Source organism: Rhinoraja longicauda, chromosome 14, assembly GCF_053455715.1.
Source record: "Rhinoraja longicauda isolate Sanriku21f chromosome 14, sRhiLon1.1, whole genome shotgun sequence".
In the NCBI taxonomy this organism is placed as follows: domain Eukaryota; kingdom Metazoa; phylum Chordata; class Chondrichthyes; order Rajiformes; family Arhynchobatidae; genus Rhinoraja; species Rhinoraja longicauda.
The window spans coordinates 6,842,515-6,864,505 of NC_135966.1; the positions used below are offsets into that span (position 1 = coordinate 6,842,515).

Below are 21,991 nucleotides of genomic sequence, written 5' to 3' on the forward strand. Positions count from 1 at the left end.
ACAATTTACAACTATACCAAGCCAATTAACCTACAAACCTACACGCCTTTGGAGTGTGGGAGGAAAGTGGAGCATCCGCAGAAAAGCCAGGCAGGCATGTCTCAGGGAGAATGTACAAACTCCGTACAGACAGCACCTGTAGTCAGGATTGAACCCGGGTCTCTGGTCCCGTAAGGCAGCAACTATACTGCTACGCCACTGTGCCGCCCAAAATTGTGGAGGATTCTATGTATACAAACTGTGGAGAGAGGTTTTACATAGAATTGCTTCATATCGGTGAGGGCAGCTTGTGATTGCGAGGGACAAATACACAAAGACCTGGGCTGATTGCATCAGAAGATTTATGGCGATTTCAATGAGTGCCAGGAGGAGAAAAAAAAGCAAAGCTTTTTTTTATGTTAATGTTCTCTGGTTTATTTTATGTGTGGGATGAGGGGTGGGGGTCGGGGAAAACTTTAAAAAAAAATCTCTTACCTTGCAGGAGATGCGATTGTTTTCCAGATCGTATCTCCGGTCGCTCTGCAGCCTAACATCATGGAACTGGCGGCCTTGCTTGAGACTGACTTTGAGCCCCACTGCGGGACTTACCATTCGAGCCTGGGATCTCTTGCCTGGGATCGATGCTCCAACTGCAGCCTGCAGATTTCATCATCGAGGAGCTTGCAATCTTGGGTAGTGACTGATGTTGGGAAGCTACAACCCGCAGGAGGTTCGACCAGCCCCGACTTGGGAGTCCGATCGCCCGGCGAGGTGAGCTGAGATTCCCCCAATGCGGGAGCTTGATCGCCCCGACGCGGAGGGCTCGACCGCCAGCTGCGGGAGCCAAGATCGCCCTGACAACAGAAGGTTCGAGTACCCCGACCGTGGGAGAACAAAGAAGGGAAGGAAATTGAACTCTTTTTGCCTTCCATTGCAGTGAGGAATGTGGGGGAGTCACTGTGGTGGATGTTCATGTTAAAAATGTATTTGTGTGTTTTGTTGCTCTTTATTGGTATGACTGTATGGCAAATCAAATTCCTCGTATGTTACAAAACATACTTGGCTAATAAATTACTATTATGATTATGATGAATGAATGAATGAATGAATGAATGAATAAATGAATAAGTTTATTGGCCAAGTATGTGCATATATAAGGAATGTGCCTTGATGCTCCACTTACAAATAACAACACAAGCATACAGTTAACAATTAAGAATAAAGCATAAACACATCAAAACAATAAGGATACAACATTACGGTCTAAACATGTGGGTGAAAATAAACCAGAGCAAAAAAGAGACTACAGACTTTGGTTATTGAGTAGAACTACTACTCATGGAAAAAAGCTGTTTTTATGTCTGGCTGCGGCTGCTTTGACAGTCCAGAGTCGCCTTCCAGAGGGAAGTGCTTCAAAGATTTTGTGGCCAGGGTGAGAGGGGTCAGAGATGATCTTGCCCGCTCGCTTCCTGGCCCTTGCAGTGTACAGTTCGTCAATGGGGGGAAGGTTGCAGCCAACAACCTTCTCAGCTGTGCGAACGATCCGTTGCAGCCTCCAGATGTCGTGCTTGGTGGCTGAGCCAAACCAGACCATGATGGAAAAGGTGAGAACGGACTCAATGATAGCAGTATCGAATGACATCTGTGGTAGAAATTGTAACAAGAGACCCACTACAGGAAGGAGGTGGACCAGCTGGCCGCGTGGTGCACAGACAACAATCTCTTCCTGAATGTGGAGAAAACAAAGGAGATTGTTGTCGACTTCAGGAGAACGCACACCCAACACCCCCACCCACTGACCATCAATGGTGCTGCTGTGGAGCAGGTGAGCAGCACCAAATTTCTGGGGGTGAACATCACCGAGGATCTCTCCTGGAGCAACAACATCACGTCCATCGCCAAGAAAGCCCAGCAGCGCCTCTACTTCCTCCGCAAACTGAAGAGAGCGGGAGCCCCCACACCCATCATGTACACTTTTTACCGAGGTGCCATCGAGAGCATCCTCAGCAGCTGCATCACTGTGTGGTTCGGAAGCTGCACAGCCTCCAGCCGTAAGACCCTGCAGCGCATAGTGAACACTGCTGAGAGGATCACTGGCGCCTCACTCCCAACACTCCTGGTCCTTTACACCACCCGCCTCACCCGCAAAGCATTGAGCATTGTGGGTGACCCCTCCCACCCCTCCAACAGCCTCTTCACCCTCCTGCCTTCAGGGAGAAGGTTTCGCAGCCTGAGGTCAAGCACCACCCGACTAAAGAACAGTTTTTTCCACCAGGCTGTCAGGATGCTGAACTCTCTCCCCTCCCTTCCTCCTCTCTCCCCTGCCCCTATGGGACCTGGACTTTAACACCCCACACACACGCACATCCAGCACCAGACACTTTTTTAAAAAAAATTTGAAGTGACTATATTTTATATTTTATATTTTATGTTGATTGTTGTTTGCTGTGCCTTTTGTTTTATGCACTTTGTTCCTCGGGATTGTGGGAAACGGTATTTCGATTTTCTGTCTGTGTAAACTGGCTGAGGATTGACAATAAAATTGACTTTGACTTTGACTTTGATGAAGAGAGCATTACAAGTTACCGGTTGACACTGAACTGGGCCCTACAAGCATCTGGTAAATGAAAGGGTCGGCATCAATTTCAGTAGTCAATCTTCTGGTTGAAATGAACATAACCCCACAAACCTAAAGTGCTGTAATAAAAAGAATCGGCAGACGCTGGTTTATACCAAAGGTGGATGCAAAATGCTGGAGTAACTCAACGGGTCAGGCAGCATCTCTGGAGAACATGGACAGGTGATGCCTTGGGTTGAGACTCTTCCCCAGACTAGGGAAGGTCTGGTTTTGAGTCTGAGGAAAGGTTCCGATCCAAGGCACATCTGCCTGTTTTCTCCAAAAATGATGCCTGACCCACTGAGTTACTCCAGCTTTTTGTGTCTAAGCCCAAAGGTCGGTCAGTCCTGTCTTTAGATTTTAGACTTTTAGACTTTAGCGATGTAGGTGAAAAAGATTTCTCTGGGTGAAAAAGATTTTCCTCATATCAGTCCTAAATGGCCTACCCCTTATTCAAATAGATCACATATGCCATACACAGATACAATCAGTTCAAACTCAAGTGCAATAGTTAGAGCAAAGGGGTAGATACAGAGAGCAGAATATAGTTCTCAGCATTGTATTGCACCAGTTTCATAGACAAAGTCCAATGTACACAAAGGGGTAGAGGGAAATTGGTCACTACCCTAGCTTATGGAAGGACCATTCATAAACCTGATAGACAATAGACAATAGGTGCAGGAGTAGGCCATTCGGCCCTTCGAGCCAGCACCGCCACTCAATGTGATCATGGCTGATCATTCCCAATCACCACACCGTTCCTGCCCTCTCCCCACACCCCCTGACTCCGCTATCCTTAAGAGCTCTATCTAGCTCTCTCTTGAATGCATTCAGAGAATTGGCCTCCACTGCCTTCTGAGGTAGAGAATTCCACAGATTCAGAGGGGAAGAAGCTGTTCCTGAGTCTGGTGGTGCGTGTTTTCAAGCTTCTGTACCCTATGCCGGATGGGAGCAGGGAGAAGAAGAAAGAATGATCAGGATGGGACAAGTCTCTGATTATGTTGGTTGCTTTTCCAAGGCAGCAGGAAGTGTGGATGGAGTCCATGGTGGGGAGTCTGGCCTGTGTGATGAACTGAGCCACATCTACAACTATGGTATATCTGATCTGTTTACAATTTCTTGTAGTCTTGGGCAGAGCTGTTCCTAAACCAAGTTGTGATGCAACCTGACAGTATGCTTTCTATAGTGCTCAGTGTCCAGAGGAAGGAGAGGCATTGGTGTGCCTTCTTGGCTGTCGTTTCAGTATAAGCCTGTTGCAATGCACGAATCCAACATATGTAGTCTTATTGTGATGAACCTTTAGTTTAGTTCAGTTTAGTTTAGAGATACAGTGGAATCGGGCCTTTCGGCCCATTGAGGTCTGCACCGACCAGCGATCCCCACACATTATCACTAACCTAGGGACAATTTACAATTATACCCCATCAATTAACCTACAAACCAGTACGTCTTTGGAGTGTGGGAGGAAGCCAGAGATCCCGGAGAAACCCCACGCAGGTCACGGGGAGAGAGTATAATAAGCATCCATAGTCAGGATCGAACCCAGGTCTCTGGCACTGTAAGGCAACAGCTCTTCCGCTGAGCCACCATGCCACCCTGAAAGAAATTTAATATCAAACAATTGTGTGTTTTATTATGTAAAAAGAATTATTTTAAATAATCAAATGTCGTCGCAACATTGTTTAGGACCATACAATTAGACATTTGGATGTGTTTTTTCTATTTCAGTGGGACTTGGTGTGTAATGATGATTGGAAAGAACCATTTGCTGCATCATTGTACTTCCTGGGGGTGTTAATAGGATCTGGTAGTTCTGGAATAATATCAGACAGGTGAGCAGTTTCCTTTCTTAACTTTTTAGTTTTGGTTATTATTGTCACGTGTGCCAAAGTACAGTTGAAAGATTTTATTTGCGTGCTATCCAGTCAAAGAAAAGACTATACATGAATCCAATCCAAGCTGTCCACAGGGCACAGATAAACGATAAAAGGTACAACATTCAGTGCAAGATTATAACATTGAAGTCCAACAAAGTCTGATTGAATGTTTAAGAAGGAACTGCAGATGTTGGTTTAAACCGAAGATAGACACAAAAACCTAGAGTAACTCAGCGGGACAGGTAGCATCCTCTGGAAAGAAGGAAAGGGTGACTTTGCGGGTTGAGACCCTTCCTGATTGAATGTGTTCAAGTAATCTTTGTATCCCATCTCTCTCCGATCCTCCCCCTGTCCCTGAATCTGGAAGGAATGCAGCAGTGCAGGAGAATATTTCTTTCCAGAGATAGATACAGAGTGCTGGAGGAACTCAGCGGTCAGGCAGCTTCTCTGGAGAACATGTAGAAACAAAGAACTGCAGATGCTGGTTTATACCAGAGATAGACACAAAGTGATTGAATAACTCAGTGGGTCAGGCAGCATCTCTGGAGAAAAAGGATGGGTCACATTTCGGGTCAGGACACGTCTTCAGGCTGGTTTGAAGAAAACCAGAAAACCAGATATGCTGCCTGACCCGTTGAGTTACTCCAGCACATTGTGTCTATATAGAGCGGCTGGTATAAACCAGCATCTGCAGTTTTTTGTTTCTACATGTTCTCCAGAGATGCTGCCTAAGTAACTCAGCGGGACAGGCAGCATCTCTGGAGAGAAGGAATAATAATAATAATAATAATGCATTTTATTTATATAGCGCTTTTCATATACTCAAAGACGCTTTACAGAGATTTAGAGAACATAGGGAAATGAATAAATAGATAAATAAGTAAATAAGTAAACGAACAGAGAAAGGAGACAGAAGGTGAGGTGACCTTCAGTGGTTGAAGGCAGTACTGAACAGGTGAGACTTCAGCGATGTTTTGAATGTGGTGAGTGTGGAGGAGTCTCTAACGGTGACGTTTTGGGTCAAGACCGTTCTTCAGAGTGAGAGTCAGGGAAAAGAGTAAAACTAGAGGGCCTAGATTTAAGGTGAGAAGGGAAAGATTTTAAGGTGACTTGAGGAGCAACCTTTTTCGTACAGAAGGTTGTTAGTATGTGGGGTGAGCTGCCGTAGGCGAGCCGCTGGGGCAGACGCCTGTCGGAGGGCCGCTGAGAAGCCAAGGCTGGAGCCTCGCGGGTCATAGTAACATAGAATCATAAAAAATAGGTGCAGAAGTAGGCCATTCAGCCCTTCGAGCCAGCACCGCCATTCAATATGATCATGGCTGATCATCTAAAATTCATGACCCCGTTCCTGCTTTCTCTCCATATCCCTTGATTCCATTAGCCCTAAGAGCTAAATCTAACTCTCTCTTGAAAAGATCCAGTGAATTGGCCTCCACTGCCTTCTGTGGCAGAGAATTCCACAGATTCACAACTCTCTGGGTGAAAAGGTTTTTCCTCATCTTAGTCCTAAATGGCCTTCCCCTTATTCTTAAGCTGTGACCCCTGGTTCTGGACTCCCCCAAACATCAGGAACATTTTTCCTGCATCTAGCCAGTCTAATCTCATAAGAATTGTATATGTTTCTATAAGATCCCCTCTCATCCTTCTAAATTCCAGTGAATATAAGCCCAGTCGAGATCCATTCTTTCATCATATGTCAGTCCCGCTATCCTGGAAATTAACCTGGTGAACCTACGCTGCACTCCCTCAATAGCAAGAATTGGGTCAGAGGGTCAGAGCCTCGTGGGTCAGAGCCTCACTGGTTAGAGGTGGAGCCTCACCGGTCGATGAAGCCCACGGCCAACGGCCCCAGGGTATGCGGAGCCCACAGCTGGGGCCTGGGTCGGCGCCACAGAGGCGTCTGGAGAGGACCCAGCAGCATTAATTGAGAGGTCGGTGCGGCAGTCAATGATGGATGTGGACAGACTGATGGATGAGGACGGACCACGTGGAAGTGAGGACGTTGCTGAAGAGGGAAGGAATAAAGGAGGACCCGGCGTGGGGGGACCGCCGTGATGGAGGGGGAAGAAAAATGGACAATGGAGGACCTGGTGTGGGGGGGCCGCCGTGAGGAGGAGGAAGGAAGGGGAGGGGGGGAGAAAAAAGGGGGACCTGGCACGGGCCTACTTTGTAACTTTGTAAACGTCCTTTATGGGCATCTATTTGCATGCCTTGGGTATGCAAGCAAAGAATTTCACTGTGACTTATCACATGTGACAATAAAGCATTAATTCATTCATTCATTAATTCATTCATTCATAGTAAGTGGAATAGGCTGATACAATTGCAATGTTCAAAAAGGTATTTTGATGGGTACATGGAAAGGTAAGAATTAGAGGGATATGGGCTAATTGCAAATGGGATTGGATCAGATAAGAAATGTGGTTGGCATGGATGAGTTGGGCTGAACTCCATGACTCTGACTCATTCCAAAATATAAGGGTAACTCAATATGTTATCATCTGCATGCATGTCCAGGTAATGTAACTGAGTGAACATATATCCAACAGGTATGTTAATATACATATATCTCAACAAATGTGTGATTTAGATTGTGTTTAAATATATCCCTATGTTTTTCATGGATACTTTTGTCAGTAAGCGTGCAGTGTTGTATATAATTGAAAAGTTTATTCTTGTTTTCCAGATTTGGGAGGAAGATTGTTTTGTTTGGGACTATGGGGGTACAGGTTTTATTTAATCTTCTTATCACATTGTCACCCAGCTGGGAAATCTTCTGCCTGATTAATTTCTTTAAAGGCATTGGCGAGATTTCAAACTACATGACTGCGTTTGTGCTTGGTAAGTTTCATTGATCAGTCCATTTCTGAGCTTTTTTCCTATATTTCATTATTCTGTTGCAATTGGTATAATACTACACCCCCAAGACCCCAGACCATGGGGGAGTTCTGCTGCAGAGACCACGGGTAGCATCCACGAGAACAGCAGACTTGCTTGCAGAAACAGTCGCATGAGCAGTAGCGTGTTGCTACCGAGACTACCGAGATGTACAACTCGGCAATAAAGCAGTGGTCTTGAAGAATTGCTAATGTAAGTGCGAGTTTACATAAGTCACCTATTACCTAGGTCAGGGAGTGCCTGTACAGGATAGTGCATTACCGATATTAACAGCCAGATATGAGTTAGGAATTAATCTTTTGTTTTGAGTGATGTCGTTTGCTTGAATTAGCGCTGTAGACAACGTGCCATCTTTGGGTTTTTTTAGGTTTAAGTTTTAGAGATACTTTTAGAAACAGGCACTTCAGCCCAACAAGCCCACGCCAACCAGTGGTCATCCATACACTAGTTCTATCCAACACACTAGGACCAATTTGCAGAAGCCAATTAACCTACAAACCTGAACGTCTTTGGAATGAGGGAGGAAAGCGGAGCACTCATAGAAAACCCAGGTGATTACAGGGAGAATGTGCAAACTCCATACAGACAGCAGCCATAGTCAGGATTGAACATGGGTCTCTGGCACTGTAAGGCAGCAGCTCGACCGCTGAGCCGCCGTGCCGCCCCTTTTTTTTAATCACAGAGGCACTGCAATACCAGGTCGTTGCATGAGGTGCACAGAGTAAGCCCCTATTCCATCTCCCTGGTCTAAACATCAATTTAATATATGGTCCCTAGAAAAGGGATGCATCAGATATTAAACTGATAAGAACAGATGCTACACTTAATCTTAGCCAAATGAGCAAGAAGCAATATTTTCAGAATACATTTCCTGCAAGTAAATGCAAACTGCTTCAATTTAACTTCACTGTTAACAGTTTAAAGTTGGAACAGCGAAAATTAATTTCACTGTACCTTGATGCATGCGGCCATTAAAGTACCATATCATACCATTAAGGGCGGCACGATGGCATAGCATAAGAGCTACCGCTTTACAGCATCAAAGACCTGGGTTTGATCCAGATTACGGGTGCTTGTCCGTGCGGAGCTTGTACGCTCTCCCCATGACCTGTGTGGGTTTTCTGCAAGATCTGTTTCATCCCACACTCCAAAGACGTACAGGTTTGCAGGCTAATTGGCGTGGTCTAAATGTAAAATTGTTTCTTGTTTTCGAAGGATAGTGTTTGTGTGCAGGGATCGCTGGTCGGTGCGGACTCAGTAGACCGAAGAGCCTGTTTCCGTGCTGTATCTCTAAATTAAATTAAACTAAACTAACTAACTGTGAATGTACAGCTTCATCACAGCAACAGTGAAATCCTCTAAACTACACCTCTGTCCGAGTAATCAAGACATCTCTGGCACTATTTTACTTGGGGTAACGGATTGACGGCTCAAGACGGCTCAAGCCTGTCCGTGGGTGCGGGGGGAAGAGAGGGGAAGTTTTGTTGCCTCCATCACAGTGAGGGGGTGTTTGGAGTCACTGTGATGGATGTTTGTGTTGGGGTCGGGTGTCCTGTGTTCTTTTCTTTTTTGCTGTGTCTTGTGACTGCTGAAATTTCGTTCGGTATTTATACCGAATGACAATAAAGTGTTGTTATGTTATGTTATGTTATGTTATTAGCTTTTGCATTTTTGTAGAATAGTCGTTCTTTGTTAATATTGATCAATTACACTTAGAATTTATCAAAGTTCCGTGAATATTTTCCTTGTTCCGACGGATTCCCATTGCTTTGCTGCTTCACTTTTGGTTTCTCATCATTTCTCTCTTTGTATAAATAAGCCATTGACTATTTTTAACAACTTTTTCTAACAATTGATCAACACTTTTTAAACCATCAAAATGTAAGCATATCTTTGGCTCACCTTTTGCCTCATTTTTACAGTAATTAATCCGTTCATCTAAATGTTTGCCCTATTATTAATCCTATTACCCTCTCACTCCCTGCTTTCATAGGTCCTATCCTCGTCATTTCTTCCTTAAGTTCATAAGTTCTAGGAGTAGAATTAGGAAATTTGGCCCATCTACTCCACCATTCAATCATGATTGATCTATCTTTCTCTCTCAACCCCATTCTCCTGCCTTCTCCCCATAACCCCTGATACCCGTACTAATCCGGCCTCCAGAGCCATCTGTGACAATGAATTAGACAGATTCACCACCCTCTGACTAAAGAAATTCGACCTCATCTCCTTTCTAAAGTATGTCCTTTTATTCTGAGGCTGTGGCCTCTGGCCCTAGACTCAACCTCTAGTAGAAATCTCCTCTTCACATCCACTCCATCCAGGCCTTTCACTATTCGGTAAGTTTCAATGCGGTCCCCCTTCATCCTTCTAAACCCCAGCGAGTACAAGCCCAGTGCCTTTAAATGCTCATCGTATGTTAACTCAATCTTTCCTGGGATAGACAATAGACAATAGGTGCAGGAGTAGGCCATTCAGCCCTTCGAGCCAGCACCACCATTCAATGCGATCATGGCTGATCACTCTCAATCAGTACCCCGTTCCTGCCTTCTCCCCATACCCCCTCACTCCGCTATCCTTAAGAGCTCTATCCAGCTCTCTCTTGAAAGCATCCAACGAACTGGTCCACTGCCTTCTGAAGCAGAGAATTCCACACCTTCACCACTCTCTGACTGAAAAAGTTCTTCCTCATCTCCGTTCTAAATGGCCTACCCCTTATTCTTAAACTGTGGCCCCTTGTTCTAGACTCCCCCAACATTGGGAACATGTTTCCTGCCTCTAATGTGTCCAATCCCCTAATTATCTTATATGCTTCAATAAGATCCCCCCTCATCCTTCTAAATTCCAGTGTATACAAGCCTAATTGCTCCAGCCTTTCAACATACGACAGTCCCGCCATTCCGGGAATTAACCTAGTGAACCTACGCTGCACGCCCTCAATAGCAAGAATATCCTTCCTCAAATTTGGAGACCAAAACTGCACACAGTACTCCAGGTGCAGTCTCACCAGGGTCCGGTACAACTGTAGGACCTCTTTGCTCCTATACTCAACTCCTCTTGTTATGAAGGCCAACATTCCATTGGCTTTCTTCACTGCCTGCTGTACCTGCATGCTTCCTTTCAGTGACTGATGCACTAGGACACCCAGATCTCGTTGAACATCCCCTCTTCCTAACTTGACACCATTCAGATAATAATCTGCCTTTCTATTCTTACTTCCAAAGTGAATAACCTCACACTTATCTACATTAAACTGCATCTGCCATGTATCCGCCCATTCACACAAGTCGAGGTACACCACATCCACTGACTCTCCCCTGTCAATTTTCCTAGTTACATCCTCAAAAAATCCCAGTAGATTTGTCAAGCATGATTTCCCCTTCGTAAATCCATGCTGTCTCGGAATGATCCTGTTACTGCTATCCAAATGCTCAGCAATTTCATCTTTTATAATTGACTCCAGCATCTTCCCCACCACTGATGTCAGACTAACTGGTCTATAATTACCCGTTTTCTCTCTCCCTCCTTTCTTAAAAAGTGGGATAACATTTGCTATCCTGCAATCCACAGGAACTGATCCTGAATCTATAGAGCATTGAAAAATGATCTCCAATGCTTCCACTATTTCTAGAGCCACCTCCTTAAGTACCCTGGGATGCAGACCATCAGGCCCTGGGGATTTATCAGCCTTCAGTCCCATCAGTCTACCCAAAACCATTTCCTGCCTAATGTGGATTTCCTTCAGTTCCTCCATCACCCTAGGTTCTCTGGCCCCTAGAACATTTGGGAGATTGTGTGTATGTTCCTCAGTGAAGACAGATCCAAAGTAACGGTTTAACTCGTCTGCCATTTCTTTGTTCCCCATAATAAATTCCCCTGCTTCTGTCTTCAAGGGACCCACATAATCATAACCATAACCATAACCATAACAACATAACAACACTTTATTGTCACTCGGCACAACACCGAGCGAAATTTCAGCAGTCACACAAAATACAGCAAAAAAGAAAAGAACACAGGACACCCGACCCCAACACAAACATCCATCACAGTGACTCCAAACACCCCCTCACTGTGATGGAGGCAACAAAACTTCCCCTCTCTTCCCCCCGCACCCACGGACAGGCAGCTCGACCCCTACCGAGGCAACCGACACGCACAGCCCCCGCAAGGGGATGGAAGGCCCCCCGGCCGAGCCGCCCCGGGCACCGAAACGTCCCGCGGCCACACCGGGCGATGTTAAGTCCAACGGCCGAGCCGCACCGGGCACTGAAACGTCCCGCGGCCGAACAGCGCTGACGATGTTAAGTCCAGCGGCCAAGCCGCACCGGGCACTGAAACGTCCCGCGGCCACACCGGGCGATGTTAAGTCCAGCGGCCAAGCCGCACCGGGCATTGAAACGTCCCGCGGCCGAGCCGCACCGGGCACTGAAACGTCCCGCGGCCACACCGGGCACTGAAACGTCCCGCGGCCACACCGGGCGATGTTAAGTCCAGCGGCCAAGCCGCACCGGGCACTGAAACGTCCCGCGGCCGAGCCGCACCGGGCACTGAAACATTTGCCTTGTCTATTTTTTTCCTCTTCACGTACCTAAAAAAACTTTTGCTGTCCTCCTTTATATTATTGGCTAGTTTACCCTCGTACCTCATCTTTTCTCCCCGTATTGCCTTTTTAGTTAACTTTTGTTGCTCTTTAAAAGAGTCCCAATCCTCTGTCTTCCCACTCTTCTTTGCTATGTTATACTTCCTCTCCTTATTTTTTATGCTGTCCTTGACTTCCCTTGTCAGCCACAGGTGTCTCTTACTCCCCTTAGAGTCTTTCCGCCTCTTTGGGATAAATTGATCCTGCAACCTCTGCATTATTCCCAGGAATACCTGCCATTGCTGTTCTACCGTCTTCCCTGCTAGGGCCTCCTTCCAGTCAATTTTGGCCAGCTCCTGCCTCATGCCTCTGTAATCCCCTTTGCTATACTGTAATACTGACACTTCTGATTTTCCCTTCTGCCTTTCCATTTGCAGAGTAAAACTTATCATTCACTCACTCAGTGCCGTTATTTGTAGCTCCTGTCCTTGTCTCCTCTTCCTTAATCAAGCTTTACATGGCTTTGTTTATGGTTAAGCAGGTAATGTAATGTTGGCAATATTTTGTTAAATATAAGAATAGATTCTAGAGTGACAGTGAATGAAAATGAACGCATGAATCACTGAACCTTGTTCTACTCTTCTTGCAGGATCGGAACTTCTTCAGAAATCCAGTCGGGTTGCATACTCCACACTTGGAATTGGCTTTTTTTATGCCGTGGGTTACATGATCCTGCCTTTTGTTGCCTATTTCTTGAGAGGATGGAAAATGTTGATATTGACCCTGAGCCTGATCAGTTTGCTGTACATTCCTTTGTGGTGGTATGTAGACCCTTCAACCTTCAACCCATTCAATGACCTTACAAAGCTGGTGTCACTGGGATTCATACTGACCAAGATAACCAAACTAAAACCCAGTCTGAAGAAGGGTCCCGATTTGAAACATCACCTATCCCTTCTCTCCAGAGATGCTGGATGACCCACTGAGTATTGTTTAGTTTAGTTTAGTTTGGCAATAAAGCGTGGAAACAGGCCCTTCGCCCCACCGAGTCCACTTTGACCAGTGATCTCCATACACTTAGCACTATCCTACATACTAGGAACAATTTACAATTTTTATCAAACCAATTAACCAACAAACCTGTATTGGTTGCAGCTTCCCACCAAATGATTACAATCGAGCCTTTCACAGCATACACAATAAAGGGAATGACATGAATAGCGTTTAGTGCAGGATAAAGTCCAATAAAGTCTGATTATGGATAGTCCGACTTTCTCCAATGTGCTAGATAGTAGCTCAGGGCTGCCCTCTAGTTATTGGTAGGATGGTTCAGTTGCCTGATAACAGCTGAGAAGAAACTGTCCCTAAATCTGGAGGTGTGCATTTTCACACTTCTGTACCTCTTGCCTGATGGGAGAGGGGAGAAGAGGGAGTGACGGGGTGAGACTTGTCCTTGATTATGCTGGTGAGGCAGCGTGAGGTGTAAATGGAGTCAACGGAAGGGATCTGTAGATGATCTACATCCCACTGTATACTTTGACAGCCTTCCCCACAGTCCGCGACCTCAGCAATCTTGGTGTCATCTGTAAACTTCATAACCAACCTGTTCCTGTGCTGTATTGTTCTGTGTTCCATGTTCTATGTAAGTTCACGTCCAAATGGTGCCATTAAGTACATTACACATTGCCGTAAGTATGTTAGTGTAGGAAAATACTGCAGATGCTGGTACAAATCGAAGGTATCACAAAATGTGGAGTAACTCAGCACGTCAGGCAGCATCTGGGAGAGACGTTTCGGGTCGAGACCCTTCCTCAGATTGATGTCAGGGAGGCGGGACAAAGAAAGGATATAGGTGGAGACAGGAAGACAGTGGGAGAACTGGGAGGGGGGAGGGGGGAAAAGGAGAAAGACAGAGGAACTATCTAAAGTTGGAGAAGTCAATGTTCATACCATTGGGCTGCAAGCTGCCCAAGCAAAATATGAGGTGCTGTTCCTCCAATGTCCGGTGGCCATCACTATGGCACTGGAGGAAGGCCATGACAGAAAGGTCCCTGGGAGTGGGAGGGGGAGTTGAAGTGCTCAGCCACTGGGAGATCAGGTTGGTTAAGGCGGACTGAGCGAAGGTGTTGAGCGAAACGATCGCCGAGCCTGCGTTTGGTCTCACCGATGTAGAGAAATTGACATCTAGAGCAACGGATACAATAGATGAGGTTGGAGGAAGTACAGGTCAACCTCTGTCTCAACTGGAAAGACTGTTTGGGTCCTTGGATGGAGTTGAGGGGGGAGGTAAAGGGACAGGTGTTGCATCTCCTGCGGTTGCAGGGGAAAGTGCCCGGGGAGGGAGTGGTTTGGGTAGGAAGGATGTAAGGGGTTTCTGCGCAGAGCTTTCGCCCGACCTAAGGTCCCCGTGCCTTGCTCTGATCCCTTGACCAGGCCGCGCACACTGGTTCCCCATGAGTGGTTCGACCCACTCACCCCTTACGGTTCTAGACACTGGACTTAGATGCAGGAGCGTTTATAGTGCAGAAATATTCAACCAGACCAGATTTGAAGACCAGGGTTTAAATGGAAAAGGCTTTTATTGAGCGCTTGGGACTATTGTCCATGAATACTTATACAGTTCTATAAGACATATCTATAAGACACATACCGAATTACATGAATACTTTTGACTATGAATCATAAAACGCACAGTTCTACAAGACATATACATGAATACCTTTTCTCTGAATTCTAAAACGCACAGTTCTACAAGACATATACACGACTGTAAGATGGGGAACGTACGACACATCGCAAAATTGACCAACACATATTCCTTTACACACCCACGTTTATTCAAACCACCCTACCCTCTACACTAAACTATGTCCAGGATATGCAGGATCGGAGTACATGTTCACCATGGGGCTATTACTGGGGTTACTGGCTGTTCGTGCTGCTTCTCCGCTGCTTTCCGTGAGGGTCGTGCTTGTCCCCTGAGTTTCTTCCTTCCGTTACTTGCGTTCCTTGCAGGTTTTCTTGCAGTATTTCTTCTCGAGTTGCGTGCCGGTTCCTCTCTCTTGCACTTCGCTTCTTCTTGCCTGTCTTTTCTTCCGCCTGCATCCGTTTGACTTGCTTCCTTGCACCAGTTTTTCTTCAGTTTAAAACCCAAAAGTCGTGGCCAGTTATACTATTCTGACCCGTCCTATCTCCCGCCAGATCTTGGAATCTCTTTGTTTAAAAGATATGTATGAGTTTTCTCTCTGATCTGCGCTTATGTCCAGGAGTACCGGGGATGGCCAGACGGTGTTAATTGGTATTTCGTTGCGAAGTGATGGGTTTAACTGGTTTCTCATCACCTACCAGGTAGTTTTCTATGGGCTATTGTGCCCCCTTAACGAGATTAACTGTGTAGGTCGGCTTGGGGCATTGTGAGTATGCTGATGTCAGCGCCCCAGTGTCTGGACTTCGACCTGGTTTCGCAGGCTTCTGCATGGCCAATACCCATCCATTGTTCTGGCCGTGGCTTTGCAGAAACCTAGAGACTGGGCTGTAAGGTTTTTGATCTTGTGGCTGGTCACGAGGTCCTGCGGCCATTTTAGGACCCACAGATTGTGACATCCCTTGGTAAACTGACCGCAGCCTTTCTCCGCTATCAGCCCCAGTCTCCCGTTTAAAATGTCCAAACTGCAGCTCTTTGGTTTGGTGTTGCTTTCAGAATGAGGGAAAACTTCTCAAATTTTACAAGGGACGAGTGGACCAGGGAGTTATGGAGGGAACGGTCTCTGCAGAACGCAGAAAGGGGAGGAGATGGGAAGATGTGGCCAGTAGTGGGGTCCCATTGGAGGTGACGGAAATGTTGGAGGATGATTTGTTGGATACGCTGGCTGATGGGGTGGAAGGTGAGGACAAGGGGGATTCTGTCCTTGTTATGAATGGGGGGAGGGGTATCAAGAGCGGAGCTGTGGGATATAGAGGATTCCCTAGTGAGAGCCTCATCTATAATGGGAGAGGGGAAGCCCTGTTTCCTGAAGAATGAGGACATCTCTGATGCCCTAGTGTGGAACACTTCATCCCGGGCGCAGATGCAGTGCAGACGGAGGAATTGGGAGTAGGGGATAGACTTTTTGCAGGAGACAGGGTGGGAAGAGGTGTAGTTCAGACAGCTGTGGGAGTCAGTGTGTTTGTAGTAGATGTCAGTCACTAGTCTGTCTCCTGTGATGGAGATGGTGAGGTCCAGAAATGGGAGGGAGATGTCGGAGATAGTCCAAGTATATTTAAGGGCAGGATGGAAATTGGTTGTGAAATGTATGAAGTCAGTGAGTTCTGCATGGGTACAAGAGGTAGCACCAATGCAGTTGTCAATGTAGCGGAGGTAGAGTTCAGGGATGGGGCCGCTGTACGTCTGGAACAGGGATTGTTCGCTGTACCCGACAAAGAGGCAGGCATAGCTTGGGCCCATGCGAGTGCCCATAGCAACGCCTCTGGTTTGGAGGAAGTGGGAGGAGTCAAAGGAGAAGTTGTTAAGGGTAAGAACCAGCTCTGCTAGGCGGAGGAGAGTGTTAGTTGATGGGGATTAGATGGTTCTATGGTCGAGGAAGAAACGGAGGGCTTCGAGACCATCCTTGTGGGGGATGGAAGTATAGAGTGACTGGACATCCATGGTAAAGATGAGGGAGTGGGGGCCTGGAAACCGGAAGTTATCGAGGAGACGGAGAGCATGTGAGGTGTCTTGGACGTAGGTGGGGAGGGATTTGACCAGGGGGGATAGGATGGAGTCGAGGTAGGTGGAAATAAGTTCGGTGGCACATGAAGAGGCAGAAACAATGGGTCTTCCAGGACAGTTCTGTTTATGGATTTTAGGTAGAAGGTAAAATCGGGCCGTACGGGGCTGGGGAACGATAGGTTTGGAGGCATTAGAGGGTAGAGTGCCGGAATTGGTGAGGTCAGTGATGGTGTTGATGATTAAGGTTTGGTGCTCGTCGGGGGGGTCATGGTCCAAGGATAAGTCCGAGAGTTGTCTGGCCTCGGTCCGGTAGAGGTCAGCACGCCAGACTACCACAGCACCTCCCTTGTCAGCAGGTTTGATGAATAAGTCAGGGTTGTTGCAGAGTGAGTGGAGGGCTGCACGTTCAGGAGGGGAGCGGTTAGAGTGAGTCAGGGGAGTGGACAATTTGAGGCGGTTAATGTCACGCCGGCAGTTGGAGATGAAAAGTTCTAGTGAGGGTAGTTGGCCAACCGGGGGGGGGGGTCCAAGAGGGGGGGTTCCGCTGGAGACGGGAGAAGGGGTCATCACTGGGGGGGTGAGGCCATAAGTATGATGTACTTTGTATCTGAAATTCATCGTATTGACTTAATTATCAACGACCGTAGCACTTAATTACCAAAGATATAAATATAGTGTGCTGTACTGCTGGCAATGGGGGAATTTAGTCAAAAATTCATGGGGACAAGAAAGAAATGTCTGGAAATTCACCTGGTCCACAGCAGCAAATAAAGTTCAGTGCATTTCATGCTGATGCTGACACAAGCCTGGGCACTAAGATTTTGGTTTTAAATCTCAATTCAATTGCAAGAGAACAAGCATAAAAACAAGAGGGAACCCGGAGGAAACCCACACGGTCAATGTACAATCTCCACACAGACAGCACCTGAGGTCAGGGTGAAATCCAGGTCTCTAGTGCTGTGAGGCAGTAGCTCTACCTGCTGCACCGCTGCCACTCTTATTAGCTTAGCTTAGAAATACAGCATGGAAACCCACCGAGTCCATTGTCAAGAACGAACCCGGGTCTCTGGAGCTGTAGGCAGCAACTCTACCGCTCGCCACCATATTATTGTTAAAGAATATTATGTTTGTAATTTCACAAGTCCTTTGATGCTTCAATAATCCTGTTACATAATACCTTGTTTAATTCTAGGTTTATTCCTGAATCTCCACGCTGGCTACTGTCCAAGGGAAGGGTAAAGGAAGCTGAATCAATAATTCGACTCATGGCAAAGAAAAATGGCATCACTCCACCAGCAGTACTTTTCACTGACGAAGAGGTATAGGAGCAAGACCATTTATTTCATTGCTTTGTGGTTGTTCAGCTCTTTAACACAGAGCACAGTTATTTTCATATACCTTCTATTCAGAAGGTGATTACTTCTTGATATTGAGCCTTCTCTATCTTTCAGTCTGAAGAAGGGTTCCTAACCGAAATGTCACAATTTCAAGAGAGAGTTAGATTTAGCTCTTAGGATTAATGGAATCAAGGGAATGGGGAAAAGCAGATTTTAGATAATCCGCCATGATCATATTGAATAGCGGTGCTGGCTCGAAGGGCCGAATGGCCTACTCCTGCACCTAATTTTCTATGTTTCCATGTTTCTATGTCACCTATTACAAATTTTCAGATATGCTGCCTGAACTGTTGAGTTATGCCAGCGTTTTGTGTCTATCTTTGGTGTCAACCACCATCAGCAGTTCCTTCCTACACTACTCCTTGATATTGTTTGGTCATACAAGTCAGTCCCACTTTATCCAATTATTTTCAGATGATAAGTCTTCACCAAGCTAATCGATCATTAATACTTTAATAATGTAAACCTGACTTCACCCTAAAATGAATGGATATACATTTTTGACCCGACTTCACTGCAGAAAAATTAGGCATGAATATTCTGACAAATATGCTGCTGTATTATATCAACTGCACAAATAGGAGATCAACATGAACTGTGTGTCGTAACTTCTCACTGGATAAAATTATTTTGGAATATTTTTTGTTTGTAGTAATTTGGAGATGAGATCACATTTGCCTTGTTCCATCATTAGATACAGTGAAAAGTTTTGTTTTGCATGCAATCCAATCAAGTCAGATATTGCTATACATAAATACACTCAAAAACCAAAGTCAAGCACAATAGGTGGAGCAAAGGGAAAACCACAGAATGCAGAATGTAGTTCTCAGCGTTATAGATACACATTACATAGGATACTCTCGGATCATTAGCAAGATTGTTTCACTAATTCTCTCTGATTCTTGTCATTTTCCCATGGGCTTTATCCTATAAACCTTTATTACTGGTAAACAGCTCTATTGCTTGTAGTATTGAGAAAGCAAAAATATTGAGCCTTTGAGTTTAGACTTTAGACTTTGGAGATACAACATGGATACAGGCCGTTTGGCCCACCGAGTCCACACCAACCAGTGATCACCCTGTACACTAGGATACAGATTCCAATTAACCTACAAACCTGTACTTCTTTGGAGTGTGGAAGGAAACTGGAGCACCTGGAGACAACCAATGCGGTCACAGGGACAATGTACAAATTCCGTACAAACAGAGATGCTGCCTGACCCACTGAATTACTCTGATATTTTGTGTCTTTTCTGTTAACCAGCATCTACAGTTCCTTGTATCCAACAGGTGTTAAATACTGTCTATTTTACAACAAAAAAAATTAAATTTAAGAGCAGCATTTATGGAGTTTGCACTATTAATCAAGATTCAGATTTTGGATCTGTCCAGAATCTATTTTTAATTTAACTGTGGGAGAATATTCAGGACATTTTTATAAAGCCACAAAATTCAAATTTCAATTTTAATTTCTACTAGGCGGCATTTGCAAGCAGTTTGGGGAAGACGCAGGTGGTGCCATGGTTTTTAAGGCATCTTTGCAATGTTTGTGCAACATTGCTTAATCCTCTGTATACAGTTTTTTGTTTTTTGTTTTATGTTGGTTTTTGTGATTGTGTGTTTTATTGCTTTCTTTTTTATTGCCTCTCATTGTTGACTGTGGGTAACGTAATTTTGTCCAAAAACATGTTTTTGGATGACCGTAAAGGCTATTCTATTCTATTCTATTCTATTCTATTTACAGTAGACAATAGACAATAGACAATAGACAATAGGTGCAGGAGTAGGCCATTCAGCCCTTCGAGCCAGCACCACCATTCAATGCGATCATGGCTGATCACTCTCAATCAGTACCCCGTTCCTGCCTTCTCCCCATACCCCCTCACTCCGCTATCCTTAAGGGCTCTATCCAGCTCTCTCTTGAAAGCATCCAACAAACTGGCCTCCACTGCCTTCTGAGGCAGAGAATTCCACACCTTCACCACTCTCTGACTGAAAAAGTTCTTCCTGATCTCCGTTCTAAATGGCCTACCCCTTATTCTTAAACTGTGTCCCCTTGTTCTGGACTCCCCCAACATTGGGAACATGTTTCCTGCCTCTAATGTGTCCAATCCCCTAATTATCTTATATGTTTCAATAAGATCCCCCCTCATCCTTCTAAATTCCAGTGTATACAAGCCTAATTGCTCCAACCTTTCAACATACGACAATCCCGCCATTCCGGGAATTAACCTAGTGAACCTACGCTGCACGCCCTCAATAGCAAGAATATCCTTCCTCAAATTTGGAGACCAAAACTGCACACAGTACTCCAGGTGCAGTCTCACCAGGGCCCGGTACAACTGTAGAAGGACCTCTTTGCTCTTATACACTTAAACAACTTCAGACCAATCTCCAACCTACCCTTTCTGTCCAAAGTTTTGGAACGTGCTGTAGCTTCCCAACTCAAATACCACCTCTCTACCAATAACCTGTATGAAACTTTCCAATCCGGATTCCGCTCCAACCACTGTACTGAAACTGCGCTCCTCAAAATCACAAACGACCTTTTCCTCTCCTCCGACGCTGGCAACCTCAACATCCTCATCCTACTTGACCTCAGCGCCGCCTTTGACACCATAAATCACTCCATTCTCCTCACCCGACTTGAAACCTCCTTTAACATCACCGGCACAGCCCTATCCTGGTTCAAATCTTACCTCTCTGACAGGCACCAGTTCATCTCCATTAACAACTGTAAATCCCCCACCGCTCCCCTCCCCCAAGGTGTCCCCCAAGGCTCAGTCCTTGGCCCCCTCCTCTTCATCCTCTACCTGTTCCCCCTTGGTCAATTAATCCACCGTCATGGTCTCAACTTCCACTGCTTCGCGATGATATCCAGCTCCTCATCTCCACCAAGTCAATCTCCACCACCACACACTCTACACTGACAAACTGCATCACTGAAATAAAATCTTGGCTTCAATCAAATTTCCTCAAATTCAACTGCAACAAATCTGAAATCATCATCATTGGTCCAAAAACGCTCACCAAATCCACCCAAAACTTCATCCTCAATATTGATGGTCTCCCAGTATTCACCTCCCCTCACATCCGGAATCTTGGAATCATCTTTGATCAAACCCTCTCCTTCGACAAACACATCAAACACATCACAAAGACAGCCTTCTTCCACCTCAAAAACATTGCCCGTCTCCGTCCATCCCTCTCCTCCACAGCTGCAGAAACCCTCATCCACGCCTTCATCACCTCCCGTCTGGACTACTGCAACAGCCTCCTCTATGGCGCACCCTCAAAAATCATCAGTAAACTTCAATACATTCAAAACTCCGCTGCCCGTCTACTCACCCACACCCCGATCCGTGACCATATCACCCCCGTCCTTTACAAACTCCACTGGCTCCCCATCCCCCAGAGAATCCAGTACAAAATCCTCCTCATGACCTACAAAGCCCTCCATAACCTGGCCTCATCCTACCTGACTGACCTCCTCCACAGGCACACTCCCACCTGCACCCTCCGCTCTGCTGCTGCCAATCTCCTATCCCCCCACATCCGGACCAAACTCAGATCCTGGGGGGACAGGGCTTTCTCCATCGCTGCTCCCACCCTATGGAACTCACTACCCCAAACTGTCAGAGACTCCTCCACATTCACCACATTCAAAACATCACTGAAGTCTCACCTGTTCAGCACTGCCTTCAACCACTGAAGGTCACCTCACCTTCTGTCTCCTTTCTCTGTTCGTTTACTTATTTATCTATTTATTCACTTCCCTATGTTCTCTAAATCCCTGTAAAGCGTCTTTGAGTATATGAAAAGCGCTATATAAATGTAATGCATTATTATTATTATTATTATTATTATTATTATACTCAACTCCTCTTGTTATGAAGGCCAACATTCCATTGGCTTTCTTCACTGCCTGCTGTA

General features: G+C 45.8%; 1 protein-coding gene and 1 non-coding gene across 2 annotated transcripts in view; one reads left to right on the forward strand and one right to left on the reverse strand.

Moving 5' to 3' along the window:
• LOC144599977 (organic cation/carnitine transporter 2-like) overlaps positions 1-21,991 on the forward strand; it is a 55,722-nt gene that overhangs the window by 19,986 nt on the left and 13,745 nt on the right. The window contains exons 2-5 of the mRNA XM_078411258.1: positions 4,325-4,428; positions 7,160-7,314; positions 12,603-12,774; positions 17,854-17,980. Coding sequence (XP_078267384.1) covers positions 4,325-4,428; positions 7,160-7,314; positions 12,603-12,774; positions 17,854-17,980 — 558 coding nt within the window. The remainder of the gene's footprint in view (positions 1-4,324; positions 4,429-7,159; positions 7,315-12,602; positions 12,775-17,853; positions 17,981-21,991) is intronic.
• On the reverse strand, positions 8,039-8,224 carry LOC144600265 (U2 spliceosomal RNA). Its single transcript, XR_013548111.1, has one exon. It is a non-coding gene; the product is annotated as a U2 spliceosomal RNA (small nuclear RNA).